Genomic DNA, 22,303 nt, shown 5'->3' with positions numbered 1-22,303 from the left:
CTCCGCCCCCTCGTTCCCGGAAGTAGAAGACAGCGGCGTTGCCATGGCGGCGTCTCTGGGTAGGTAGCCGACCCCGCCCCTCCATGGATTTCCCGACCCTCGCCTCGAATTCATTTCCTGCTCCACCTGCACCCCCTAATCCCGACCCCTGCTACAACCCCAGAGGCTGGACTCCTGGATTCATCTCCCCAGCCTCCCTGGGCCTGCCTTAGCCGCCAGTCGCAGCCGAGGCGAAGACAGCGAAGGAGGGAAGTGGGGGCGGCTAGCTGGGGCTAGGAGGCCAGGAGAGGGCGGGGTGGGCGGCCGTTTGGGGTGGGGGTCAGGGTGACGCACTCGTCTGTATTCAGGGCAGGTGCTGGCTCTGGTGCTGGTGGCCGCTCTGTGGGGTGGCACGCAGCCGCTGCTGAAGCGGGCCTCCGCCGGCCTGCAGCGGGTTCATGAGCCGACCTGGGCCCGGCAGTTGCTACAGGAGATGAAGACCCTCTTCTTGAATACTGAGGTGCGTCTGTGAAAGGCCCCTCTCTCGGGGGAGTTGCCACCAATAATTTGGTCTTTGGAGTCAAACAGGTCTGGGTCAGCCCCACCCCCACTCACCAGAAATTCTCCGAAGAGTCAGTTGTCCTCCTTAAGCCTCAGTTTCATCATCTGTAAATGGCGATTATAATAATAACTATCTGATAGGGCAGTTGTGGGAATTAGGTGAGATACGTAGAGCATTTAGCTTTGGGCCTAGAACATAGTAAGTGCTCAATCTATGGCTGCCATTATTCACATTTTATTATTGTGATTCCTTCAGTTAAATAAGGCAACATTTGTGAGCCTTTCCAGAGGGAGGACTTAGGGCTCAAATTGGCCCTGCAGGGGAGGAGTTCAGAGAAGGAAGGCTGGAGCTGGAGGACTTGGGGAAGGATTCCTGGAGGAGCTGACGTTGGCATCAAGGCCTTGCAGATGGGAATTAGCAGAGTTGAGGGAGAGGGTAGTTTGAGCAAAGGCACAGAGTTCAGTCTGTTTCTCTCTTTGCCCTGGAAGGGTTCTCTTTAGAGGGATTAGTGTTCTCTGGGTCTTTATAACCCTCCCTCCCTCCAAGGAAAGGCATTCGCTAGGAGCTCAAAGAAGGCAGTGCTGCTCAGTCAGGCCATCACACTGACTGCAGGTTTCTCCTCTTTCCAGTACCTGATGCCCTTTCTCCTCAACCAGTGTGGCTCCCTTCTCTATTACCTCACCTTGGCATCGACAGGTGGGTCCTGGCTTGGAACTGTTCTGCTTAGTGTTTGAGGCCACCTGGAAGAGTGATTTGAGGGGGTGGAGCTTGAAACACCTCATTCCCCTCAGTGAGAGAGGGCTGACTAGCTCTAGTTCCCTCTTAGTACCCTCTTCTCTGAACAAAAGGGACACAGTGGGCTGGTTATGAGTATGTTGCTAGGCACTGGCGTTGGTTTGAAGCCTGGCAGTCTTGTGTGACCAGCGGAGGAAGAAGGAAGGTTCATTTTGCTGTGCCAAGTGCTGGCTTTCACATTCTTGCTTCCACTGTGTGCTACCTGCCTGACCATGAGCAAGTCCCTCATTTGAGCCTTGGTTTTATACAGCTGGCTTCATAGCATTGTGAGGATTAAATTTAATGAATGAGAAACATGTAGGAGAGTGCCTGGCACACAATTAGAGCTCCATATACATAAATTTCCTTTCTCTTGACATTTGTTGACTGCCCTCTACTACGTCAGATACTGCACTAGTCTTACACATTATTTAATTCCAATCATGATTCTGTAAAGCAGACATGATTATCTTAGAAAATGAAGTTGCGGCCGGGCGCGGTGGCTCAAGCCTGTAATCCCAGCACTTTGGGAGGCCGAGACGGGCGGATCACAAGGTCAGGAGATCGAGACCATCCTGGCTAACACGGCGAAACCCCGTCTCTACTAAAAACACAAAAAAATTAGCCGGGCGAGGTGGCGGCGCCTGTGGTCCCAGCTACTCTGGAGGCTGAGGCAGGAGAATAGCGGGAACCCGGGAGGCGGAGCTTGCAGTGAGCTGAGATCTGGCCACTGCACTCCAGCCTGGGCGACAGAGCGAGACTCCGTCTCAAAAAAAAAAAAAAAAAAAAAAAAAGAAAATGAAGTTGCAAAACTTTGGGCAATTTCACCTCTCTTAAGTCCCACAGTATGTCAGTGCAGAAGGATTTGAAGCCATATATTAAAGTTTATGCTCGACTGGGCATGGTGTCTCACGCCTGTAATCCCAGCCCTTTGGGAGGCCAAGGAGGGCAGATCACTTGAGGTCAGGAGTTTGAGACCAGCCTGGCCAACATGCTGAAACCCCATCTCTACTAAAAATAACAAAATTAGCCAGGTGTGGTGGTGCGTGCCTGTAGTCCCAGCTACTTGGGAGGCTGAGGCACAAGAATGACTTGGACCCAGGAGGAGGTTGCAGTAAGCGGAGATCACGCCACTGCACTCCAGTCCCTGGGCAACAGAGCGAGACTCTGTCTCAAAAATAAATAAATAAATAAATAAATAAATAAATAAATAAAATGCACTTATTTATGAGTTTGAAAGCCTCTGGCCTCATGCATTCACTGCTGTGGAAGAATGCTGAACCCTTGACCAGCTGACTACAGCTAGCCATTCACCAAGTTTTAATCACAGTATTAGATTCTTTTTATCTCATTACCCTCTCTGCCTGTATCCTTTAATATCCATCCTTTCTAATAACCAGAACAGTAATCACTATTTATGAAGCATCCACTTCAGCCAGGGACGATCCATGCATTATCACAGCTCATCTTAACAACAGTCCAACAAAAGAAATGGTATACTGTGATCCCTGTTTTACATATGGGGAAACAGGTTGAGTGTTTGAATATCCTAACCAAGATTACAAGGGAAACTCAGATCTGCCTCACTCCAATGCCCTCACTTTCCCACTGCACCGTGCTACATCCTTCTCCCATCTACTGTTGCAAACCAGACCTCAGCAGCCATGACACTCCTTGTAAGGTATATAAACTTAAGAAGGCAGTTCTGGGCAGGGCACAGTGGCTCAGGCCTGTAATTCCAGCAATTTTGGAGGCTGAAGTGGGCAGATAACCTGAGCCTAGGAGACCAGCCTAGGAACAACAGCAACAAAAAAAAAAATACAAAAATTAGCTGGGCTTAGTGGTGCATGCCTATAGTCCTAGCTGCTCAGGAGGCTGAGGTGGGAGGATCGCTTGAGCTCAGGAGGTTGAGGCTGCAGTGATCAGTGACCTCACCACTGCACTCCAGCCTGAGCAACAGAGAGAGACCCTGTCTCAAAACAACAACAAAAAGAAAAAAACAACAAAGAAAGCAGCTCTTTGTAAGTGGGGTTGTTATATCAATTTCTTAGATGGGTAATGCCTCCATGCTGGGGCCTCTCAGGGGATGAGGAGCAGGACAGTTTGCTCCTCTCCCTCACACAGGCGAGCCCTGGGAATGCTGGGAAAGAATGTGCTGAGGAGCCAGTGTGAGCATCTGGTCTGCAGTTGAGTCTTGTTACTATGGATAACTCAGCTGATTTATCCATTGGTCTTTTTTTGTGTGTATGTGGCTTTTTTTAATTTTTTATTTTGAGAGGGTATTTTGCTCTTGTTGCCCAAGCTGGAGTGCAATGGTACAGTCTCGGCTCACTGCAACCTCCGCCTCCTGGGTTCAAGTGATTCTCCTGCCTCAGCCTCCCCACCAGCTGAGATTACAGGCACATGCTACCACACCCGGCTAATTTTGTTTTTTTGGTTTTTTTTGTTTTTGAGGTGGAGCCTTGCTCTGTCACCTAGGCTGGAGTGCAGTGGTGCAATCTCTGGTCACTGCAACCTCTGCCTCCCAGGTTCAAGCAATTCTCCTGCCCCAGCCTCCCAAGTAGCTGGAACTACAGGCATGTGCCATTATGCTTGGCTAATTTTTGTATTTTTAGTAGAGATGGGGTTTCACCATGTTGGCCAGGCTGGTCTTGAACTCCTGACCTCAAATGATCCATCCGCCTTGGCCTCCCAAAGTGCTGGGATTAGAGGCGTGAGCCACCGCGCCCGGCCAACTCCATTACTGTTTTTCAAGTTTGCTTATTGGCAATCAGCCCCTTGGAACTTCAGAATTAAGGAACAGATCCTGGGCTATGATGCCCTCTACCCACACCATTGGTCCAGCCGAATGTCCTGAACAGGCCCTGGCTTCTTCCTTCTGACGCTTTTTATTTTTAACTCCATAAGGCCTGAGCTTGGGCTGAAACAGAAACAAAATGTGCTTCACCTGATGTTCTGCTTTGTCTGTATCCACAGCTCAATAACAGCGCAGGTTTTGGAGTCAGGCAAGCCTTAGTTTAAATCCTCAACTTGCCTTAGTTTATGTGACTTCTTTGAGCCTTTGTTTCCTTTATGCAAAATGGTGATAATCCCCTTCTTGCAGTGTTGTGAAAATTGAGATATGTACACAAAGCACCTAGGCCATGGTATTACAATAGTGGCTGTGCTTGGTGTTACTTGACTCTCTACTGCATCCTTTGGGATTTGGGTGCCTGCCTGTCTGTGCAGATGTCCTTGAGATCTCACAGTCTCTGAGTGCAAAGACCTCATTCTCATTATCAAACCAGGCTGGTCCCAGACCTCAGAGTTCAGGTCTTCATGCTGGAATCCTGGGAAGCACTGAACGTGGAGTCAGGAGATGTGGGTTTGAGTCCTGAGATTTGCTGTGACTTCAGCTGGAAGATGGGGTTATGATACCTTTTTTAAAGGTATGAAACGATGATAATGGAAGTGTTTTGTGCCTAGAAAGGCATTTGTTGCATCTCAGGCATTCTTTCCATTCTGACCACCCAGATCTGACCCTAGCTGTGCCCATCTGTAACTCTCTGGCCATCATCTTCACACTGATTGTTGGCAAGGCCCTTGGAGAAGATATTGGTGGAAAACGTAAGTCAGGCTACTGCGAGTGCAGGACTCAGCTCTTTGGACATCGACATACCTGTGTTAGTTCCTTCCCAGAACCCATCTCCCCAGAGTGGGTGAGGGCACGGCCTTTTCCCATCCTGCCCTTTCCTCTGCAGCTGTTCTGCTTCCTTGTGGCCTTCAGAGTTCCCTTGCCCTGGACAGTTTGGGGACAGAGGCTGGGGCGGGATTCAGGACCAGACCCCATCTGAGCCCTTCCTCCAGCCCTGTACCAGCTCCTACTGGCCTGGCTAAGCTCAGACCCCCTTGATTTCTGCCTATTATCCCAGGAGCAGTTGCTGGCATGGTGCTCACTGTGATAGGAATTTCACTCTGCATCACAAGCTCAGTGAGTAAGACCCAGGGGCAGCCGTCTACCCTTTGAGTGGGCTGAACCCACCTCCAGCTCTGCTGCCTCCAGGAAGCACCTGGGCCATGAAGTGCTGGCAGTGAGTGGATGGACCTAGCACTTCCCCTCTCTGGCTTCAGCTTCCTCCTCTCTTATGGGGATAACAGCTACCTCATGGATCACAATAAGAGAACAAGAGTGAAAGGGTTTTGTAACCTTCAAGTGCTGTTCAGCTGCTGGGATTTAGCACAGGAGACTCTACGCTCACCTTCAGCAACCTTTCTGCCCCAGCAGCTCTCTTCCTGCTGACATCTCAGGCCCCCAGCCCAGCCACCATTACTGTGGCCTGATCTGGACTATCACAGTGGCAGGTTCCATGGACTGCAGAACCCCAGCTGCATGGAAAGGGCCAGCTGCAGACTTTGAGCCAGAAATGCAAACGGGAGGCCTCCAGGGCTCAGTCAGAGCGCCTTGGCTGAATGAGGAGTGGAACCGAGGGGAAGAAGGTACATCGGAGTGGCAGATGCAGATGAGCTGTCTATTAGCCTTGCCTGCCTCACCCATGAGGTGGGCAGAAATTCTCACTGCCAGCCCCTCTTAAACAGGTAGACAGCTGTGAGCCCCAGCCCCACCTGACTCCAGCACCCAGCACACCTGGCGAGTAGTAGCTGTCAATAAATCTGGTAAACAGACAGAGATTAGTAAGTATTCTTTTATTGTGACAAACCCGCTCCCCCGTTTGTAGCCTGTCCCCCAGGCTCAGTCAGCTACTCCTTTCTGTGGCTAGAGAATCCCATAAGGAAATAGCCCCAAGCCAGGGCTGCTCTGCTCAGAGGAAGGGAAGGCTGGGCTGTGCGTTTAGGAACAGGAGAACTGGGAGGGCTGAGGAGGCCGCAGTGTACCCTGTGAGCCCAGGGGAGGTGCTGGCTCCTGAGGAACAAGCTGCTGGAGGCTGAGGACAAAAGGTGGCCAGAGTGGTGGTCCCCAGTTCCCCTCTGGAGCTGCTGGCTCTCAAGATGGCAGAGCTGGGGCTGAGGCTGAGATAGCAGCCCCAGCCCCAGGCTGGTTTTCCAGGGACAGGGCCTCTTCCGCTATCTGTGCTGCCCTCTGGAGGAGGTGGAAGGCCACACAGAATGGAGCCGTGAGTATGGCCAGCCTCTAGCTCTCAGCCATGAGGTCCCCAACCCCAAGGAAGAAAGAAACTGGAAATTAGGAACTGCTTCCTCATGTAACAAGGTAGGAAGTTGGGAGATCATTTACCTTCAGTCACAAGGGAGAACTGTTCCTCTGGCCCAGGGCTGCCAGTTTCCAGCTCAGAGCTCCTCCCATCCCAACATACTGTTCCCTGATCCAACAGCTTACCTGATCCAAGGGCTCCTCTGTCTGGGTGTCTTCATCATCTGCTACTTCCTGGGCGCCCCCGCTTTCTCCTTCCTTGGGTGGGGAGCTCCATATACTCCTGTAACTCCTAAAGAGGGAGGCAGCACTGGGTGATGCCCAGGCTGAAGAGCCCTCAGCATTCCTGCCCTGGACCTTCATGCCAGCCCCTTTCCCTCCCCTGAACCTGGTTCTGCATTCCCCACCACCTCCCAGGATGGCAGGGAAGTGAGAGGTGGGCCTTTGGTCCCACCCCCATCCCCTCTAGATCCCACCCCTGAAGTCTCATCGCTTTAAGCACTGTCCTTTCCAGGCGCTTCTTTTCGTGTGATGAGGCCCTGTGAAGAAGGAACAGGATATACAGATGGGGGGAGCTGGAGACAGTTATGATGAGGTTAGGACCAGCCTTTTTTTTTTTTTTTTTTTTAACAGGCAGTCTCCTGAGTCAGAGTAGGCTCAGACTCCTTTATCTTTTTTTTTTTTTCAGTGCCAGCTTTGTGTGTGGGCATTCTGCTCCCATGGACATCCCTAACAACAGCAGGGACCAATCCATGTCACTGTCAAAAGGCAGCTGAGAAGGGCCTGAGCCCCAGGGACCCCTCACCTGATGGGAATGAAAGTATGGGGAGCTTGCTTCTTGGCTGAATGGTCTGCTGGGGTCTGGCATAGAAAGTGGATGGCTTAATTCCGTCTGGTTCCTTTGGAGAGGACTGGGTTACCTGGGCCCTGTGGCCTTGGGCCTAGAGAAGGGACACTGGGCTTGGACCCTGGTTGCTGGCCATTCTTACCTTTCCTACTCCCCAGCCTGACCAACATGGGGAAACCCTGCCTCTACTAAAAATTTAAAAAATTAGCCGGGTGTGTCTGGACGCGGTGGCTCATGCCTCTCATCCAGCACTTTGGGAGGCTGAGGCAGGTGGATCATGAAGTCAGGAGATCTAGACCATCCTGGCTAACACGGTGAAACCCTGTCTCTACTAAAAATACAAAAAAAAATTAGCTGGGCATGGTGGCGGGTACCTGTAGTTCCAGCTACTCGGGAGGCTGAGGCAGGAAAGTGGTGTGAACCTGGGAGGTGGAGATGGCAGTGAGCCAAGATTGAACGCCACTGCACTCCAGCATGGGCAACAAAGCGAGACTCCGTCTCAAAAAAAAAAAAAAAGAAAAAAAAAAAGATTAGCTGGGTGTGGTGGCACATGCCTGTAATCCCAGCTACTCGGGAGGCTGAAGCAGGAGAATAGCTTGAACCCGGGAGGTGGAGGTTGCAGTGAGCTGAGATAGTGCTATTGCACTCCAGCCTGAGCAACAAGAGCAAAACTGTCTCAAAAAAAAAAAAAAAAAAAGATTATTAAGAAGATGCAGGCCAGGCACAGTAAAATCTCAGCACTTTGGGAGGCCAAGGTGGGAGGATTGCTTCAGCCCAGGAGTTCAAGACCAGCCTATGCAATATCGTGAGACTCATCTCTATATTTAAAATAAAAGAAAAAGGCCGGGCGCGGTGGCTCAAGCCTGTAATCCCAGCACTTTGGGAGGCCGAGATGGGCGGATCACGAGGTCAGGAGATCGAGACCATCCTGGCTAACACGGTGAAACCCCGTCTCTACTAAGAAATACAAAAAATAGCCGGGCGAGGTGGCAGCGCCTGTAGTCCCAGCTACTCGGGAGGCTGAGGCCGGAGAATGGCGTGAACCCGGGAGGCGGAGCTTGCAGTGAGCTGAGATCCGGCCACTGCACTCCAGCCTGGGCGACAGCGCGAGACTCCGTCTCAAAAAAAAAAAAAATAAAATAAAATAAAATAAAATAAAAGAAAAAAAGAGAGGATGCAGTGAAATAAGATCAGAGCCTGTGCCAGGAGAGTTGTCAGCCAGTCACTCCCCTCCCTTCTCACCCCTCATTGTCCCCTGCGTCACCTACCCCCTGCATTTGGGGCCTACACTTCGAGCCTGGAGGATGCCTACAATGACAAAAGGAAAGGCTTGTAGTGGGCAGAGGGCATAGAGTCAGAGCACACAGACCCAGAGGGTGGCTTCCTCTGCCTGGCCTGTTACCCCTCCACCTCCCACATACATACCAGCAGCCCCTGGGCAGGGAGGGGCAGGGCACCAGCAGCTCCAGATAGGGAAGGTCCTTGAACTCATCCTCTCCGACAGCCACATAGTAATGGCCAGTTACTAGCTCCTCCCGTGCTGACAGTGGGAGCCCCTCCAGGGTGCAGAGTCTGGGAGAGAGAGGTAAGCAGGATAAGGGCTGGTAGACTCAATGCTTTTTCACATTCAGCAGACTGAGGGGGTGGGTGCAGCTATTCCAAGGTGCCCACTGGCCTCTGGGCACCAGTCACCCAGGCTCTACCCTGCCTCTGAGGGCTGGGCAGAGGGCCCTCTCCCAGTGGCATAGGGGGAAGTCCCATATTGGGGAATGTGCTTTCCTTTTGCCTCTTCATCCTCAGCCACAGCTGAAGCCAGTGGGGAGGCTCTCTTTGGGGACTTTTGGGCCCTCCCAGTCCCCATACTCACTTGCATACAGCCCCACTCTGCAACTTGACCTTCTCAGTCAGGAGCTTCAACACAGTTTCCCAGTCCTGGCTGGCAGCCTGGGACAGCTTCATACTAAATGGGGGACTTACCAGGTCCCCATTCCTGAACACACTGAGACAAAAAGCCTGGTAAGGGGGAGTGTCCCCAGGAGTCCCTACATGTGAGGCAAAGGGTGGCACAGGGCCAGCAATAACCATAACACTGGTCTCTTTTCACCCATCAAGCATGCTGGACTCCTATATTCCCAACAGTAGCCAGAGGCTCCTGGAACAAACTCAACACCATTATCTTGGTCTCACGAAAACAAAAATTGACGCCCTTGCTCCCCGACACTGGCACTCACTGAATATAGCAGGGAGCACCTGCAGGCAGCCACTGTCCAACGGCCCCATCACACAAGTGGCGAGTCACGGGAGGACCCTGAAACCCAAATCAGGCCTCCAAATCAGGAGAGTCGGGGCCTTTGGTTAGGGGTGGGTCCATCCAAGGTGTGGAGTGAGGGGGCCGGAACCAGATGGGGGCAAGGAGGAATAAGACAGGTCACACCTTTCACCAAAAGGTGCTTCGATGTTCCCTAAGTCACATTCTAACCACCCCTCCCCTAATCTGTGTTTCACAGCTTCCTCTTTCCTTTGGGGACCCCAGTGTGGAGATAAAGGCTGGGACAGAAGAAATAGTGTCTTGAAGTCCCACACCCCAGGAAGGATAGTAGCTGGCTCCAAAGTACCCCCCATGGAACTGGCAGATCCTGCTGCTTCCCTGACTTCCCAGACCAAATTGGGGGCAGTTCTAGGAGTGGGAAGACAGGGGCTGGGGCACAGGTTCCCCCGGACTCACTTGTAGTCTGCAGCTCTTCCCACCTGGATCCTTCCCTCCATGAGGTGAATAGCTGAAAGGGCAGATAGGTCACAGGTCATCTCATGGAGCCTGAGGCCTCAATAGCCTGGCAGATGTCAGTGTTGGGTTGGGGCACAGCTCACCAGATACCCCTCCCCATGGAATAGTGGCAGTTATCTCAGTCCAGTAACAGATATTGGCACTTGAACCTGCCCTGGGACTCCTTGAGTGTTCAAGTGTTGGCTGGGTAAGTGCTGGGTAAGTCTGGAAATCCAGACTGGGGTCTCAATACTAACCGTGAGATTAAAGGTCAAGAGGGCTGGGCATGGTGGCTCACACCTGTAATCCCAGCTCTTTGGGAGGCTGAGACAGGAGGATCACATGAGCCCAGGAGTTTGAGACCAGCCTGGACAACCTCATTGCTAACAAAAACAAAACCAAAAATTAGCCAGGCATGGTGGCATGCACGTGTGGCCCCAGCTACTTGGAAGGCTGAGGCAGGAGGATTGGAGTTCGAGGCTGCAGTGAGCCATGATCACGCCACTGCACTGCACTCCAGCCTGGGTGACAGAGCAAGACCCTATCTCAAAAAAACAAAAAACAAAAAAAAGTCAAGAGAAACTAGAAACTGGTGTATTATGCATCCTGCTATATCCTAAGAATGTTCTTTCATTCATTCATGAGATAGGTTGTTTTATCTCCATTTTGTATGAGACTTCAAGAAATTAAGTGACTTGCCTAAAGTCACACAAAGAATGAAGCCTAGATTCTAAGTCTACCTAGCTTCCCTCCACTGGCCTTTTATTTTTTCTTTTGACACAGTCTTACTCTGTCCCTCAGGCTGGAGTACAGTGGTGCGATCTCAGCTCACTGCAACCTCTGCCTCCTGGGTTCAAGTGATTCTCCTTCTTCAGCCTCCTGAGTAGCTGTGATTACAGGTATGTGCTACCAGGCCTGGCTAATTTTTTTTTTTTTTTGAAATGGAGTTTCACCCTTGTTGCCCAGGCTGGAGTGCAGTGGCGCAATCTTGGCTCTGCAGCCTCTGCCTCCCGGGTTCAAGCGATTCTCCTGCCTCAGCCTCCCGAGCAGCTGGATTACTGTACCACCACACCTGGCTAATTTTGTATTTTTAGTAGAGATGGGGTTTCTCCATGTTGGTCAGGCTGGTCTTGAGCTCTTGACCTCAGGTGATCTGCCTGCCCTGGCCTCCCAAAGTGCTGGGATTACAGGCATGAGCCACAGCGCCTGGCCAATTTTTATATTTTTAGTAGAGACAGAGTTTCACCATGTTGGCCAGGATGGTCTCGAACTCCTGACCTCAGGTGCTACACCCACCTCGGCCTCCCAAAGTGTTAGGATTACAGGCGTGAGCCACCACGCCCAGCCGCTTCCCCCCTCTTGATCCTTGCACTATAGTAAGCGACCTCAGCTGAGAGCTAAGCATAGGACCTGGAAGCCAGACATGAGTCAGAGACTCAGGTACTCAAATTCTTCTCCCATCCTGGAAGACAGTCTTCTCCTGCAATGGGGGATGACCCTAGCCTAACAGGAGAGTCTGGGGTGCCTAAGCACAGTGGGGAGGAATGGATGGGCGGATTTAGAGTGTTCAGTGATAGGGAGTCCAAGCAAGAAGAGCTTTTGGAAAAAGGGGCTCACCCTGTGGGGCAGTGGTCTTCCCACAGGCTGATCTTGGCTGTGATGGGCATAAACATTAATAACACACAGAATTCTATTTGAATTTCAGTTCAGCTATTTGTTGTGTATTCTTAGGCAGGTTTTCTGTGTGTTTTCCCTTTCTAATGGAGGCAAAACCACCCCCCACCCCCGACATAGACTTCAGTAAGTACCAGTAACATGCTGGTACATACATGGTAGGTACTGAATACACGCTCTTGCCATTACCTCCCTTGCTAGGCTCTTTGAACAGCCCCAGCCCACTCACTGGAGCTTGTAGAATCGTTCAAATCCAGCGGCCACATACTGCCCTCTGTTCTTCAAGTCTGCCAGGCTGGTGACAGGGTGGCCATGACAAGGTGTGTAGAGGGCACGCACAGCCAGCGGGGCCTGCACAGCTGATGTCACCTCGCGGAGGAAAGCCTCCATGGTGGGGAAGCGACGTTGACTCACCACCAGCTGGGAGCCTGGGAAGAAGGGGTCTCCATTCCGGTACACCACTACCCTCTTGGCTGCTGGACTGCCACCTGCCATAGTGTATCCTCAGTCAGAGACACAGAGCTGTTGCCAGGCAACCAAGGGCTGGGAACATTGCCAATCAGAGGTGGAGTCCTGCCCTCTCACCCATGAAGGCAGAGGGAGACTGTGGCAGGAGCATTTATCTGCATTCAGGGTTTGATCCAATCTGCCCTGGGGAGATCATACTTAAACATAGGTGTTACCTTACTCTCCAGAGCCTCCTTGCCACTCTAAAGCACAAGGCTGAGTTCAATGGGGGATCAGCTTTGGGAGCTGTTCCCTAAGGAGGATGGCTAGATCTGTTCCTGGGCCATGGCTCCCAGCTGGCTCCAGGGTCAATGCCCCATGCCAGTAGGAAGTGAGCAGCAGGGCCCAGAGTCTGTCCTGGCCAGAAGCAGAAGATGAAAGCAGCCAGGCTCAGAATCTAAGAAAAACCTTTATTCCCAACAGGTCTCCCATTCCACTTCCCCTAGGTAACTCCTTAGCCACAAATTTGTTTTGTTTTTTTGAGACCATGTCTCGCTCTGTCGCCCAGGCTGGAGTGCAGTGGCATCATCTTGGCTCACTGCAACCTCTGCCTTCTGGGTTCAAGAGATTCTCCTGCCTCAGCCTCCCGAGTAGCTGGGACTACAAGCATGCGCCACCACACTCGGATAATTTTTGTATTTTTAGTTGAGATGGGGTTTCATTTCACCATGTTGGTCAGGCTGGTCTCAAACTCCTGACCTCAGGTGATCCACTCGCCTTGGCCTCCCAAAGTGCTGGGATTACAGGCATGAGTCACTGTGCCCGGCCCCTTATCAACAAATTTGGATTGAGCCACAGGCATTGAAAGCGTGTCCTTCCTGCTTCCCTATACTCATGCCAGCTCTCTACTCCAGCTTCTCTTGGTCCTACTAGCCACCAATGGCCAGGGGCAGGAGCAGGAGGCAGAGCTGGTCAGGGAGGTAGGGTAAGGTCTTGTCTCACTGCCCTTTCATAGCATTTCCCTTTGGAACTTGATCCTCTCCAGGCTTCAGGGTCTAGCCAGGTGGTCCTGTTTTCCATGGCCTGTCCCTCCACTGTTCCTCTCCTGTACAGCCTGCCCCTGTAGAAGACAGGATCTCAGGTGACTTTGATCTCCATGGTATAGTCCTCTGCTTTTTTTGTCCTTCGTGACTAGGCTCATACGAGGTTCCATCTCTGGAGCTTCTGTCAGTGGGGATCTGGCCTTTGGGTGGTTTAGTCCTCCAGAGATCGAGGACACTATGCTCTGGCCCTGCCAAGGTCCCATCCCAGATGATGTGGTCCCCCAAGAGGCCCAACTCTTGTGTCCTGGCTGTTCGGCAGTCAGGCTCTTTGTGGTCTAGTTTTCTGGGAGACGTCTCCTTAATATTTGCGTCCTCACAGAGTGCAGACAGCTGTGTCCTGGATTTCCTGGGACAATGGTCCCTAGGTTTTAAGCCTCTGGGAATCTGGTCCTCCAGGATTTTCATCTGTAGCAGGCAGGTCCCTCCAAAAGTCTGTCTTCCATCATCTGGCCTTTTGGTGAGCCTATCCCCCAAGGCCTGGCTGTTTGATGGGGGTCCAGACCGGCTGTAGCATGGTTCTCTGCACTTAGCCCCAGCAATGTTTTTTTGTGTAGTGGCCAAACATCCTGGGGATCTGTGGGCTGATTTGACCCTCTGACAGGAGTCATTCTCCTGTTCTCGCTCTCCAGTGGTCCTGTCTCTGTAGGACTGGTCCTCCAGTGGTGGCTCTCCAGTGGTCCTGTCTCTGTAGGACTGGTCCTCCAGTGGTGGCTCTCCAGCGGTCCTGTCTCTGTAGGACTGGTCCTCCAGTGGTGGCTCTCCAGCGGTCCTGTCTCTGTAGGACTGGTCCTCCAGTGGTGGCTCTCCAGCGGTCCTGTCTCTGTAGGACTGGTCCTCCAGTGGTGCGCTCGGTTGTGACTGGTTCCTCTCACAGGTCTGTTCCCCATGTTCTGGGCACACACTGGGCTCCTCTCTGATCGGGCCTGCCTCTGGGAATCTCAGTGTTTGTTTGAGAATTAGGTACTGTTGGGGGAGAGAACATACATTGTACCAAGTAGGCCTGCTTGGGCATGGCAGGAGGTCTCTCCCAAAACCCCCACCCTTGACCCTAAATGTTCTGAAAGAGTTCCAGGGTAGTGTTACCTCCTTACGGCTATTGATGGCCTGTTGCAGCCACAGCAATTCCATGGCCAAGTGGCTGCAGTGGTACTGAAGTTCTTGAAGCTGAGGTTGGCTGTGGGGCAGTCTTGAATCTGTGGCTTCTGTGAAGGAGGGAAGAAAGGAAGGAGAAAACCTTGAGGGAGCAGACCCTGGGAAATGGCCTAGCCTTAGACTTTGGAAACTCCTTTCCCACCACTGCCCAACCATGTGATGGCCCTATTCCGGCAGAGGGAAGACGGGAAAGGGATGCAGCTTATCTAGCGCGAGCCTTTCACTCTTCAGATGGGGAGGCTGAGGCACAGTGAGGGTCAGGGGCTTGCCCTGATCTTGGCAGAGAGGTACCTGGATTCTCCATCCTTGTCATGTCTCTGGTCTCCTCTTGGCTGGGTTTCCTGTTCTGCTCCATCTGAAGCCAGGAGCTGTGATCTCTGCAGACGCTTCCTTGATTTGCTGAGCTCTCTCCTGACTTCTTCAGCACCATCTCCTCCCAGGTGGCCTCTCCCTCAGACTCTTTACATGGGAAGTGCTTCCACAGCCCCTGCTCTGGATTTGCTACCCTGTCTCCTGCTTTCCAGGTCTGATGGGATTTTGCCTTCTGAGAAACAAGAGAGATGTGACAGCCCTAGGGTTAAACCCTTTCAAGTATCTGGGCACCACGATCTAGCAGACAAGTTGCTGAGGGTTAAGGAGTGGGGTGTGAAGAGGTGGGTCTACTGCCTCTTCGGTGAGAAAAGCTTGTCACCGGGACAAGGTGGGTTCCACCCTGCCCAAGTCCCTCCTTCCCTTCTCTCCTAGGTGTGTTCTACCTCTGGGAGGAATCGCGGCCTGGGAATGCGGCCCTCGGTCCACTGAAGCGTGCCCAGGTCGCCCTCGACCTCCCGTACAATCGCCTCATACTCAGCTCGCAGGCTCTGGAACTGGCGTCGGACCAAGAAGCCCCGGACGCAGGCCTGGTATGGAGAATGAGAGGAAAGAAGTCTCTTATCACGGTAAGAGAGGGGGCATCAGGGAGGACTGTCCTGGAGAGGTCGTCCCGGCGAATGCAAGAGGCGACCCGATGGCGGGGAAAGGATAGGTTGACTGTGCGCTGGGACTCCGGGGGGCTCGAGGGAGAATGCCGGACTGGATGCCCCTCCTCGCCTTAAGGCTCTTCCCGTTTCCCTGATCCCGCACGAGCGTGTGGTGGGAGTGGGGGCGCGCAGGGCAGGGAGTCCGTGGGTCCCAGCTTTCCTCAGCGCGGTTGGGGAGGGTATCTCCAGAGGCTGGCGCGCGGTTAGGGGACTGAACGTGGCAGCGTCTCGCTGGGAGGTCCAGGTACGAGACCCCATGATTTCCCTAAGGGAAAAATCCTGTGCACCCCGCGCCCGCCCTCGCACCTGCAATGCCGACACCTTCCGAACCAGCAGCTTTTCCTCCATGGAACCCAACGGCCCTGCGGCCTGCGCGCCTGCGAAGTGCGTCATTAGTCGGCGTCGTTCCTGAGCATGCGCGGGCGTGGGCCCCGCCCCCGCCGTCCCCACGGCAACCTCCTCCAGTGCAGAGTAGAGGCGTCCTCGCGACAGGCGCACCTGCGTCGCCCCAGCCCCCGACTCCCCCTCCCACAGCCGCAATGTGTACTTGAAGGTACGCGGCGCTGGGCTGTCTCCGCGGAGGCCGGGAGGAAAGGCGCAAGGAGGGGAAGCAGGACACGGAGCCGCTTGCTTGCTTTTCTGGTTTAATTCCATCCAACGCCCCCCTCCCCCATAGCACCTGGGGGGCCGCGGAACACCCGCCCGAGTCCGTAAAATGTCACAGTTTGAAGAGAATGAGAGGGGCAGTGTGGGCCTGCGTGGGACACCTACGCAGCAGACTGCTCCTCAGGCTCGGCGTTCTCGGCCAGGTGCAGCTTCTGGCTGTGCCCGTCAAGGATCGTAGCGCTTTGGACCAGTCCTTCCTCCCACCCTGGTCTCCCATCCTGCAAAGGCTTAGTTCCTTCACCTGTGCAAAGGTCCGGGGACGAGGGTCTCGGCCGTCTGTGGACTGAGGTTGCAGTCCCCGCCTGCCCTCTCTCACCCCCTCTCTTCATCCAGATCGTGCAGGTCAGACACACAGGTGTGCGCGCATGCACTCGCGCTCTGTTCTCACTGAGGACCAGGTGAGGTGGTAGTGTAAATTAGTAAAAATAATTGTTAAATGCTGAAAGGATAGGAGGACATCACAAGCTTTGCCATGACTGATATCAGCTAAAGTACTCACAAAGATTTTGATCAGTAGTAAAACATCCCCTGCAACCACTTTTCTTCTAATTTTGGGGAAATTCTAAATTCCTGTACCTGGGTTCGGGCAGTCTGTGGCTAAATCTGACAGGACTGCAAGAGGTGGGGAAGTTGGTTATGTGTGAATACTCCTGGAGGGCTGGGGAGGAGGAAGCTGACCTCTCAGGAACACACACACACACAGACGGGTTCCTTGGAAAGGATACATCGAATTACTTAGGTCTTCCAGCTATCAACAAAGAGAAAAAGGGAGGCTTCTGTTAGGAGGGGAACCAGGCCAAATCCCCAATGCTCTGGGGGCTATCTTCTGGGGAGGTTGAGGGGCCCAGAGCTCTTGGATCCATGCACTCCCACCTTTTCACCCAGAGCCCAGGAATGGCTTTGGGAGTATGTACCTCCTCCACCCCTGGTGCCCCCAGGAACCAAAGCACCCAGACATGAACCTACATTGCTAAGCAGCTGGTCCAGGTTACGGTCAGCCATCCTCTTCTTCTGCTCCTCTGGCAGCCCCTCAGTGACCCCATCCTCTTCCTCTTCATCGTCCTCCTCCTCCCCACACACATCCAGGCTAAAGTGCAGCCGGGCCAGCTTCTCCTGCATCTCCCGAACGTGCTCCAGCTGCTCAAAGGAGCATTCCTTCCCTGGAATGAAGCCCCTGGCTGAACCCTGGGAAAGATTCCTGGAACCCTGGAACCCTGAAATCCTGATCCCAGCCATGCCCCATGGACTGGGCCCTCCAGCCCTATCCACAGACCCGCTGACACCAGCCCCCAGGACTCACCGAAGGCCTGCAGCCGGCCCGAGTGGAAATCATTGAGCAGGTTCAGGAGTCCCCCCTCCATCTCATAGACATCGGTCACCTCAGTCAGAAAGGAGTGCTGCAGGGGCGTGCCTGCAGAGCCGCTTCCACCTCCAGCCAGGACTGGGCGGCACTTCTCCTTGCCTACTCTGGATGGGGTGGACATGACCATGATCACAGGGTGGGGGACAGTCAGGCACCTCCAGGCCTTTTGTGCCATCTACCTATGCACTAATTTACCTGCCCATCTGCACTAACTCATCCGCCCGTCTACTCACTAGCATAAATGGATAAGTTTATGGTTCTCCCTTGGGCACTGGGAAGGGGTGAGGAGGCGTGAAGAGGTCAAAAAGAAGTCTTTTCTGCTAATAACACAGCCAGAGCAGTGCCTGAAAGGGGGTCCCTGGGTTCCTGTCTGAGTGCCTCACTCATTTGTTCTATGACCCTGAGGCAGTCACTTATCCTCCCTAGTCTTCAGTGTATGTAGAGACAGCTACTCCCTTATTGTCACCAGGGCTATCTTACCTCCTCCCAAAATATCTTTCTGTCCCTCTTCTTTTTTTTTGTTTTTTTGAGACAGAGTCTCTGTTGCCCAGACTGGAGTGCAGTGGCACGATCTCGGCTCACTGCAACCTCGCCTCCTGGGTTCAAGCGATTCTCTTGCCTCAGCCTCCCGAGTAGCTGGGATTATAGGTGCCTGCCACTACGCCCTGCTAATTTTTTTTATTTTTAGTAGAGATGGGGTTTCACCATGTTGGCCAGGCTGGTCTCGAACTCCTGACCTCAGGTCATCCACCTGCCTCGGCCTCCCAGAGTGCTAGGATTACAGGTGTGAGCCACCACCCCCAGCCCTCCTTTTTTTTTTAATTAAATTTTGTTTGTTTGTTTGTTTGTTTGAGACAGAGTCTCACTGTCACACAGGCTGGAGTGCAATGGCACAATCGTGGTTCACTGCAACCTCTGCCTTCCGGGTTCAAGCGATTCTCATGCCTCAGCCTCCTGAGTAGATGGGATTATAGGTGCCCACCACCACGCCCTGCTAATTTTTGTATTTTTTTTTTTTTTTTTTTTTTTGAGACAGAGTCTCGCTTAGTCGCCCAGGCTGGAGTGCAGTGGCGCGATCTCGGCTCACTGCAAGCTCCGCCTCCCGGGTTCACGCCATTCTCCTGCCTCAGCCTCCCGAGTAGCTGGGACTACAGGCGCCCGCTGCTTCGCCCGGCTAATTTTTTTTTGCATTTTTAGTAGAGACGGGGTTTCACCATGTTAGCCAGGATGGTCTCGATCTCCTGACCTCGTGATCCGCCCGCCTCGGCCTCCCAAAGTGCTGGGATTACAGGCGTGAGCCACCGCGCCCGGCCTAATTTTTGTATTTTTAATAGAGACGAAGTTTCACCATGTTGACCAAGCTGGTCTCAAACTCCTGACCTCAGGTGATCTGCCTGCCTCAACCTCCCCAAGTGCTGGGATTACACGCGTGAGCCACCATGCTCAGCCAACCCTCTTCTATTTAAAAACTGTTTTAAACAAAAACAAAAATACATAGAAAACAAGCCAAACCAATAAACCGAAAAAACTGTCTTAAAATTTCCACTGCTCTCAGGATAAAATTGAATGCCCCTGCCAGTCTGGCCCTCATGCCTTCCCAGTTGCCTTTCCTGCTACTCTCCCCACAGCCTTGAGCTTCATGCCTCTTAGGCAACACAGGGAAACACAGTGGTCTTATTTGGAACAACTGGAGAAACAATACATTGTATTTAGTGGGGAACAAACACGGACACATTATAAGGCAGCATGCAAACTCCCAATCATAAAAGAAAATTCAACAGATAATTCAGATTGTGCCCCCAGGTATTCCCTCACCATTTCCTGTCCCCTGATACTCCAGGGCCCCCAAACCACCTGTGGTTCCTGAAACCTTTCAGGTAATGGCTTTCTTCCATATTTATACCAGGTAAGCCTCTCAGCGTGGAACATTCACTTTCTGGCAGAATTGCTCACTCCCTCCTCTGAGGCGCATCCTCACGCTATGTGATCCCAGGGACCCACCTGGCCCTTTGGCACACAGCTGAGGGTAGGGACTGGGTCTGAGTGAGCTCTTAGTGCTCAGGGGCCTGCTCCAGAAAGCCATCAAGTATTGCTTAGGAACTAAAGGCAGAGGCCCCCCTTGCCTTCCTCTCTACAGTGCAACCCAGAGGTGGGGTCCCTTCTTCTTTGCTTCCCTTCTGTACCCACCTCTTGAACTTGGCCCGCTGCTTGGGGGATGGCAGATGAGGAAGTCCTAGGGCCAAGGAGCCGCTGTGGCTGGTAGGCACAGGGACCCTGCGTAGTGTGCCTGGGGCCTGGGCTGGCTGGGCCAGGCAGGGCTTGGGACTCCGTTTCTTCTTTTTGTCATCCATTCGGGCGCTGGCTGGGCCTCAGGCCTAGGAGGGAAGCAACCCCACAAAGATAGCCAGGGGCAGAGTTAGCCCTTTACCCAGAAATCCCTGAGAACTGCACCAGGGAAGGGACCTGGCACCTTCCAGCTTGTCCCCTCATCTGTACAGTAGGGGCAGAGCCAGATGCCAGTGGCTGCTGCTGGGATCGTGTACACTTGAAGGACCTTCTAAGGCCCACCCTAATTCCCCCTAAGCCTGAAAATCTAGGCCCCTCCTGAAAGGGTGGGACCAGACACAATTATCTTGGCGCTACTGGGGCTTCCTGTCCCCGTGGCTGGGGGGCGGGGCTGGCAGAGGAAATGTAGTGGGAGACAGGACAGAGGTGAGCTGCAGATTAGGGGTGTCTTAACTAAGCCCCATTCTATTTATTAGTGGCCTAAGCAGATGCTGACAAACCCTGTCAGCATGGGAGGGGGACAAGGTGCGGGCGGGGGCGTCTGGGAAGGCCCCAGAGTCTGGGGTAGTTGTAGGAGAAGCCGCGGCACACAGGGCAGGGTTCATTGTGGGTTTCCCCCACATAGACACCGGCATCCCTCCTTTTCCACCCACCCCCAACCGAAAACATTAGGGACTCCCAGAAGTTCCCCCGGGTGTGCTTCCAGCTGCTTCATTTTTCCCGGTCGGAAAGTCCCTGCTGGGCTTCAGCTGCAGCCAGGGTGGGCTGGGTGGTCGGCCCCTGGCTGCCTGGGCCTCTGACAAAGGCTGTGCCTGTGGCTGGGCTGCTCCGCGGTCCCCGGTCCAGCCCCGCTCCCCAAGCCTCTGGTCGGCTGGGGTCCCCTCCTCTGGGGGTCTCACTCCAGGCTGCTGCTACCAAGCCTAACTCCGAATTCTGGGACTGGGGGTGGCGGTGGGGATGGGTGGCGCTTAAGCATTTACACTGGCACATAGCTGGCTGGCACCGACGGGGTCTGCGGGTGTGGGGACGGGAGACAGGAGCGCATCCTTTGCCTCTCCCTGCAGCAGCTTGACCCAATTAGAGACTTGATAGAAGAACTGGAGCCGGAGCCCGTGCTCCCCAGGAGCAGCTGGGGCGACCGGGGATCTATTTCCCACGCCCGGGCTCCAAAGCCATGTGCCAAACTCATCGCTCAGCTCCGGAGCCGCGCTCGAAGACGGAGCGTCAGACCCGCGTCATTCCGCCCCCGCCCTCACTCTCTCAGGGGGCTACTGACCTGGAGGTTTGGGGTCTCGAGGATGCTTCGGTGCAAGGTCCCTCCGCCCTCCGCCCTCTCCTCCCGGGAACACCACCGGGTGAAAGCTAAGCTGGAGGGAGTTCATTTGCATTTAAAGAGAAAGTGACCTTCTCCTTAGCTCGGAGGGGTTGAGAAGGGAGGAGCATCCCCGCGTCTGCTAAGCCGTTCCTCTCACTCGACCTCACCTCCCCACCTGAACCCTGGGGACCCTGTTAGTTGTGTGATGGCTATTTTAAAAAGATTTTCCCTTTCCCGGCAGTTTCAGAGAGAAGCTACAGTTCCTTACAAAATGGTGGTGGCTTTGTCAGAAAGTGGGTGGGGCGGGGGAGAGGAGAGACAGAGACAGAGACAGAGACAGAGAGAGAGAGAGAGAGAGAGAGAGAGAGAGAGAGAGAGAGAGAGAGAGAATGTAAGCATAGAAAAAGCACAAGCAGCAGCAGCAGCAGCAGCATCAGGAAGACACTTCGAGCAAAGACAGCCATCAATGGAGTGAGTCCAGTGCCCTGTTGAGCACTTTACGTACATTTCATCCCTATAACAACCCTTAAGGAAGATATCAGTGTCATTCCCCATTCTACTGAAAGTAAGCAACAGTCTTTTGAAGGCAAACCCCCTCTCCCTACAATACCAGACGGTTTTCTCTGGTAGGTGGTGGGGGCTGTATTTTGCTGCAGATGAAGTGACAAGAGTCCTCCCCACCCTCCAGGCCCCGGAGACAGGTGAGGGGAGCACCAGGTCATAGGGAAGACCACGCGATTCCCTGGCACTTGACTCCAGTCCTCAGGGAAACCTGAGTGCTTGATGGAGGCTGACCCAGTGTGGCTTCTGCTGCCTGCAGCCGGATCAATGGGGGCAGCTATTTAAAGCCCTGGCAGAGGCTCCTGGCGCAGGTCCCCAGAGCAGCATCTGATGCAACAGGAGAGAGGCTCATGTTTGGCTAGGCGGCTCAGCAGGCTCAAGTGAGCTGGCCCAGGGCAGTGCACACAGCCACCCAGCCTGCCTTCCCCATCCCTGGGCAGGAGCCCCCACAGAGGCTTCCCGGGGTTGGGCCTCTGGCTGATGTGGGGAGCCATGGGCACTGTTCCTGAGGGCACCTGCTCAGGGCTTCTTCCTGGGTACTCCCAACACTCAGACCACTCCACAAGGGGAGAGAGTAATTCTGAACTTTTTCAATAACCAGGGGGCCAGACTGGGGACAACGGAAATCCCTCTCCTTCCCCACCG

General features: G+C 53.5%; 4 protein-coding genes and 1 long non-coding RNA gene across 11 annotated transcripts; 2 read left to right on the top strand and 3 right to left on the bottom strand.

Moving 5' to 3' along the window:
• TMEM234 (transmembrane protein 234) lies at positions 1–5,979 on the top strand. 5 transcript variants are annotated; one of them, XM_025383730.1, is made up of 7 exons: positions 13–59; positions 348–499; positions 1,171–1,237; positions 4,829–4,921; positions 5,227–5,285; positions 5,657–5,791; positions 5,891–5,930. In XM_025383730.1, the coding sequence occupies exons 1-6, from the start codon at positions 44–46 to the stop codon at positions 5,762–5,764; spliced, it is 495 nt and encodes a 164-aa protein (XP_025239515.1). In that variant the 5' UTR covers positions 13–43; the 3' UTR covers positions 5,765–5,791; positions 5,891–5,930. The 5 variants fall into 5 exon arrangements, with proteins under 5 accessions (XP_025239531.1, XP_025239521.1, XP_025239515.1 ...); XM_025383725.1 differs by having other exon boundaries at positions 17–59; positions 5,657–5,979; XM_025383746.1 differs by having other exon boundaries at positions 1–59; positions 5,227–5,979.
• A 317-nt stretch (positions 5,980–6,296) lies between these two features.
• DCDC2B (doublecortin domain containing 2B) lies at positions 6,297–12,271 on the bottom strand. Its single transcript, XM_025383662.1, is given in 10 exon segments — positions 6,297–6,392; positions 6,648–6,704; positions 6,707–6,753; positions 7,267–7,402; positions 8,577–8,616; positions 8,734–8,880; positions 9,176–9,307; positions 9,540–9,616; positions 10,034–10,085; positions 11,976–12,271. Coding segments are annotated over 10 exon segments (1,050 nt in total). The 5' UTR covers positions 12,242–12,271.
• Positions 12,272–12,649: 378 nt separating this feature from the next.
• IQCC (IQ motif containing C) lies at positions 12,650–15,815 on the bottom strand. Its single transcript, XM_025383639.1, is given in 7 exon segments — positions 12,650–13,962; positions 14,143–14,259; positions 14,380–14,498; positions 14,740–14,992; positions 15,204–15,347; positions 15,538–15,644; positions 15,647–15,815. Coding segments are annotated over 7 exon segments (1,623 nt in total). The 3' UTR covers positions 12,650–13,248.
• Positions 15,316–16,708, top strand: LOC112623365. The gene is made up of 2 exons (XR_003119124.1): positions 15,316–15,386; positions 16,144–16,708. It is a non-coding gene; the product is annotated as an uncharacterized LOC112623365 (long non-coding RNA).
• Positions 16,092–21,382, bottom strand: CCDC28B (coiled-coil domain containing 28B). Of its 3 annotated transcripts, none has more exons than XM_025383702.1 (6): positions 21,059–21,382; positions 19,684–19,871; positions 17,434–17,600; positions 17,100–17,293; positions 16,859–16,881; positions 16,092–16,289 (listed from the first exon to the last, which is right to left on the bottom strand). In XM_025383702.1, exons 2-6 carry the CDS (start codon positions 19,845–19,847, stop codon positions 16,235–16,237), a joined length of 603 nt encoding a protein of 200 aa, XP_025239487.1. In that variant the 5' UTR covers positions 19,848–19,871; positions 21,059–21,382; the 3' UTR covers positions 16,092–16,234. The 3 variants fall into 3 exon arrangements, with proteins under 3 accessions (XP_025239487.1, XP_025239478.1, XP_025239471.1); XM_025383693.1 differs by having other exon boundaries at positions 16,095–16,285; positions 21,059–21,156; XM_025383686.1 differs by lacking the exon at positions 16,092–16,289 and having other exon boundaries at positions 16,708–17,293; positions 21,059–21,156.
• Between the last annotated feature and the right edge of the window lie 921 nt (positions 21,383–22,303).

Source organism: Theropithecus gelada, chromosome 1 (assembly GCF_003255815.1).
Source record: "Theropithecus gelada isolate Dixy chromosome 1, Tgel_1.0, whole genome shotgun sequence".
In the NCBI taxonomy this organism is placed as follows: Eukaryota; Metazoa; Chordata; class Mammalia; order Primates; family Cercopithecidae; genus Theropithecus; species Theropithecus gelada.
The sequence above is the reverse complement of the archived record's forward strand: the minus strand, read 5'-3'. Positions and strand labels throughout refer to the sequence as shown.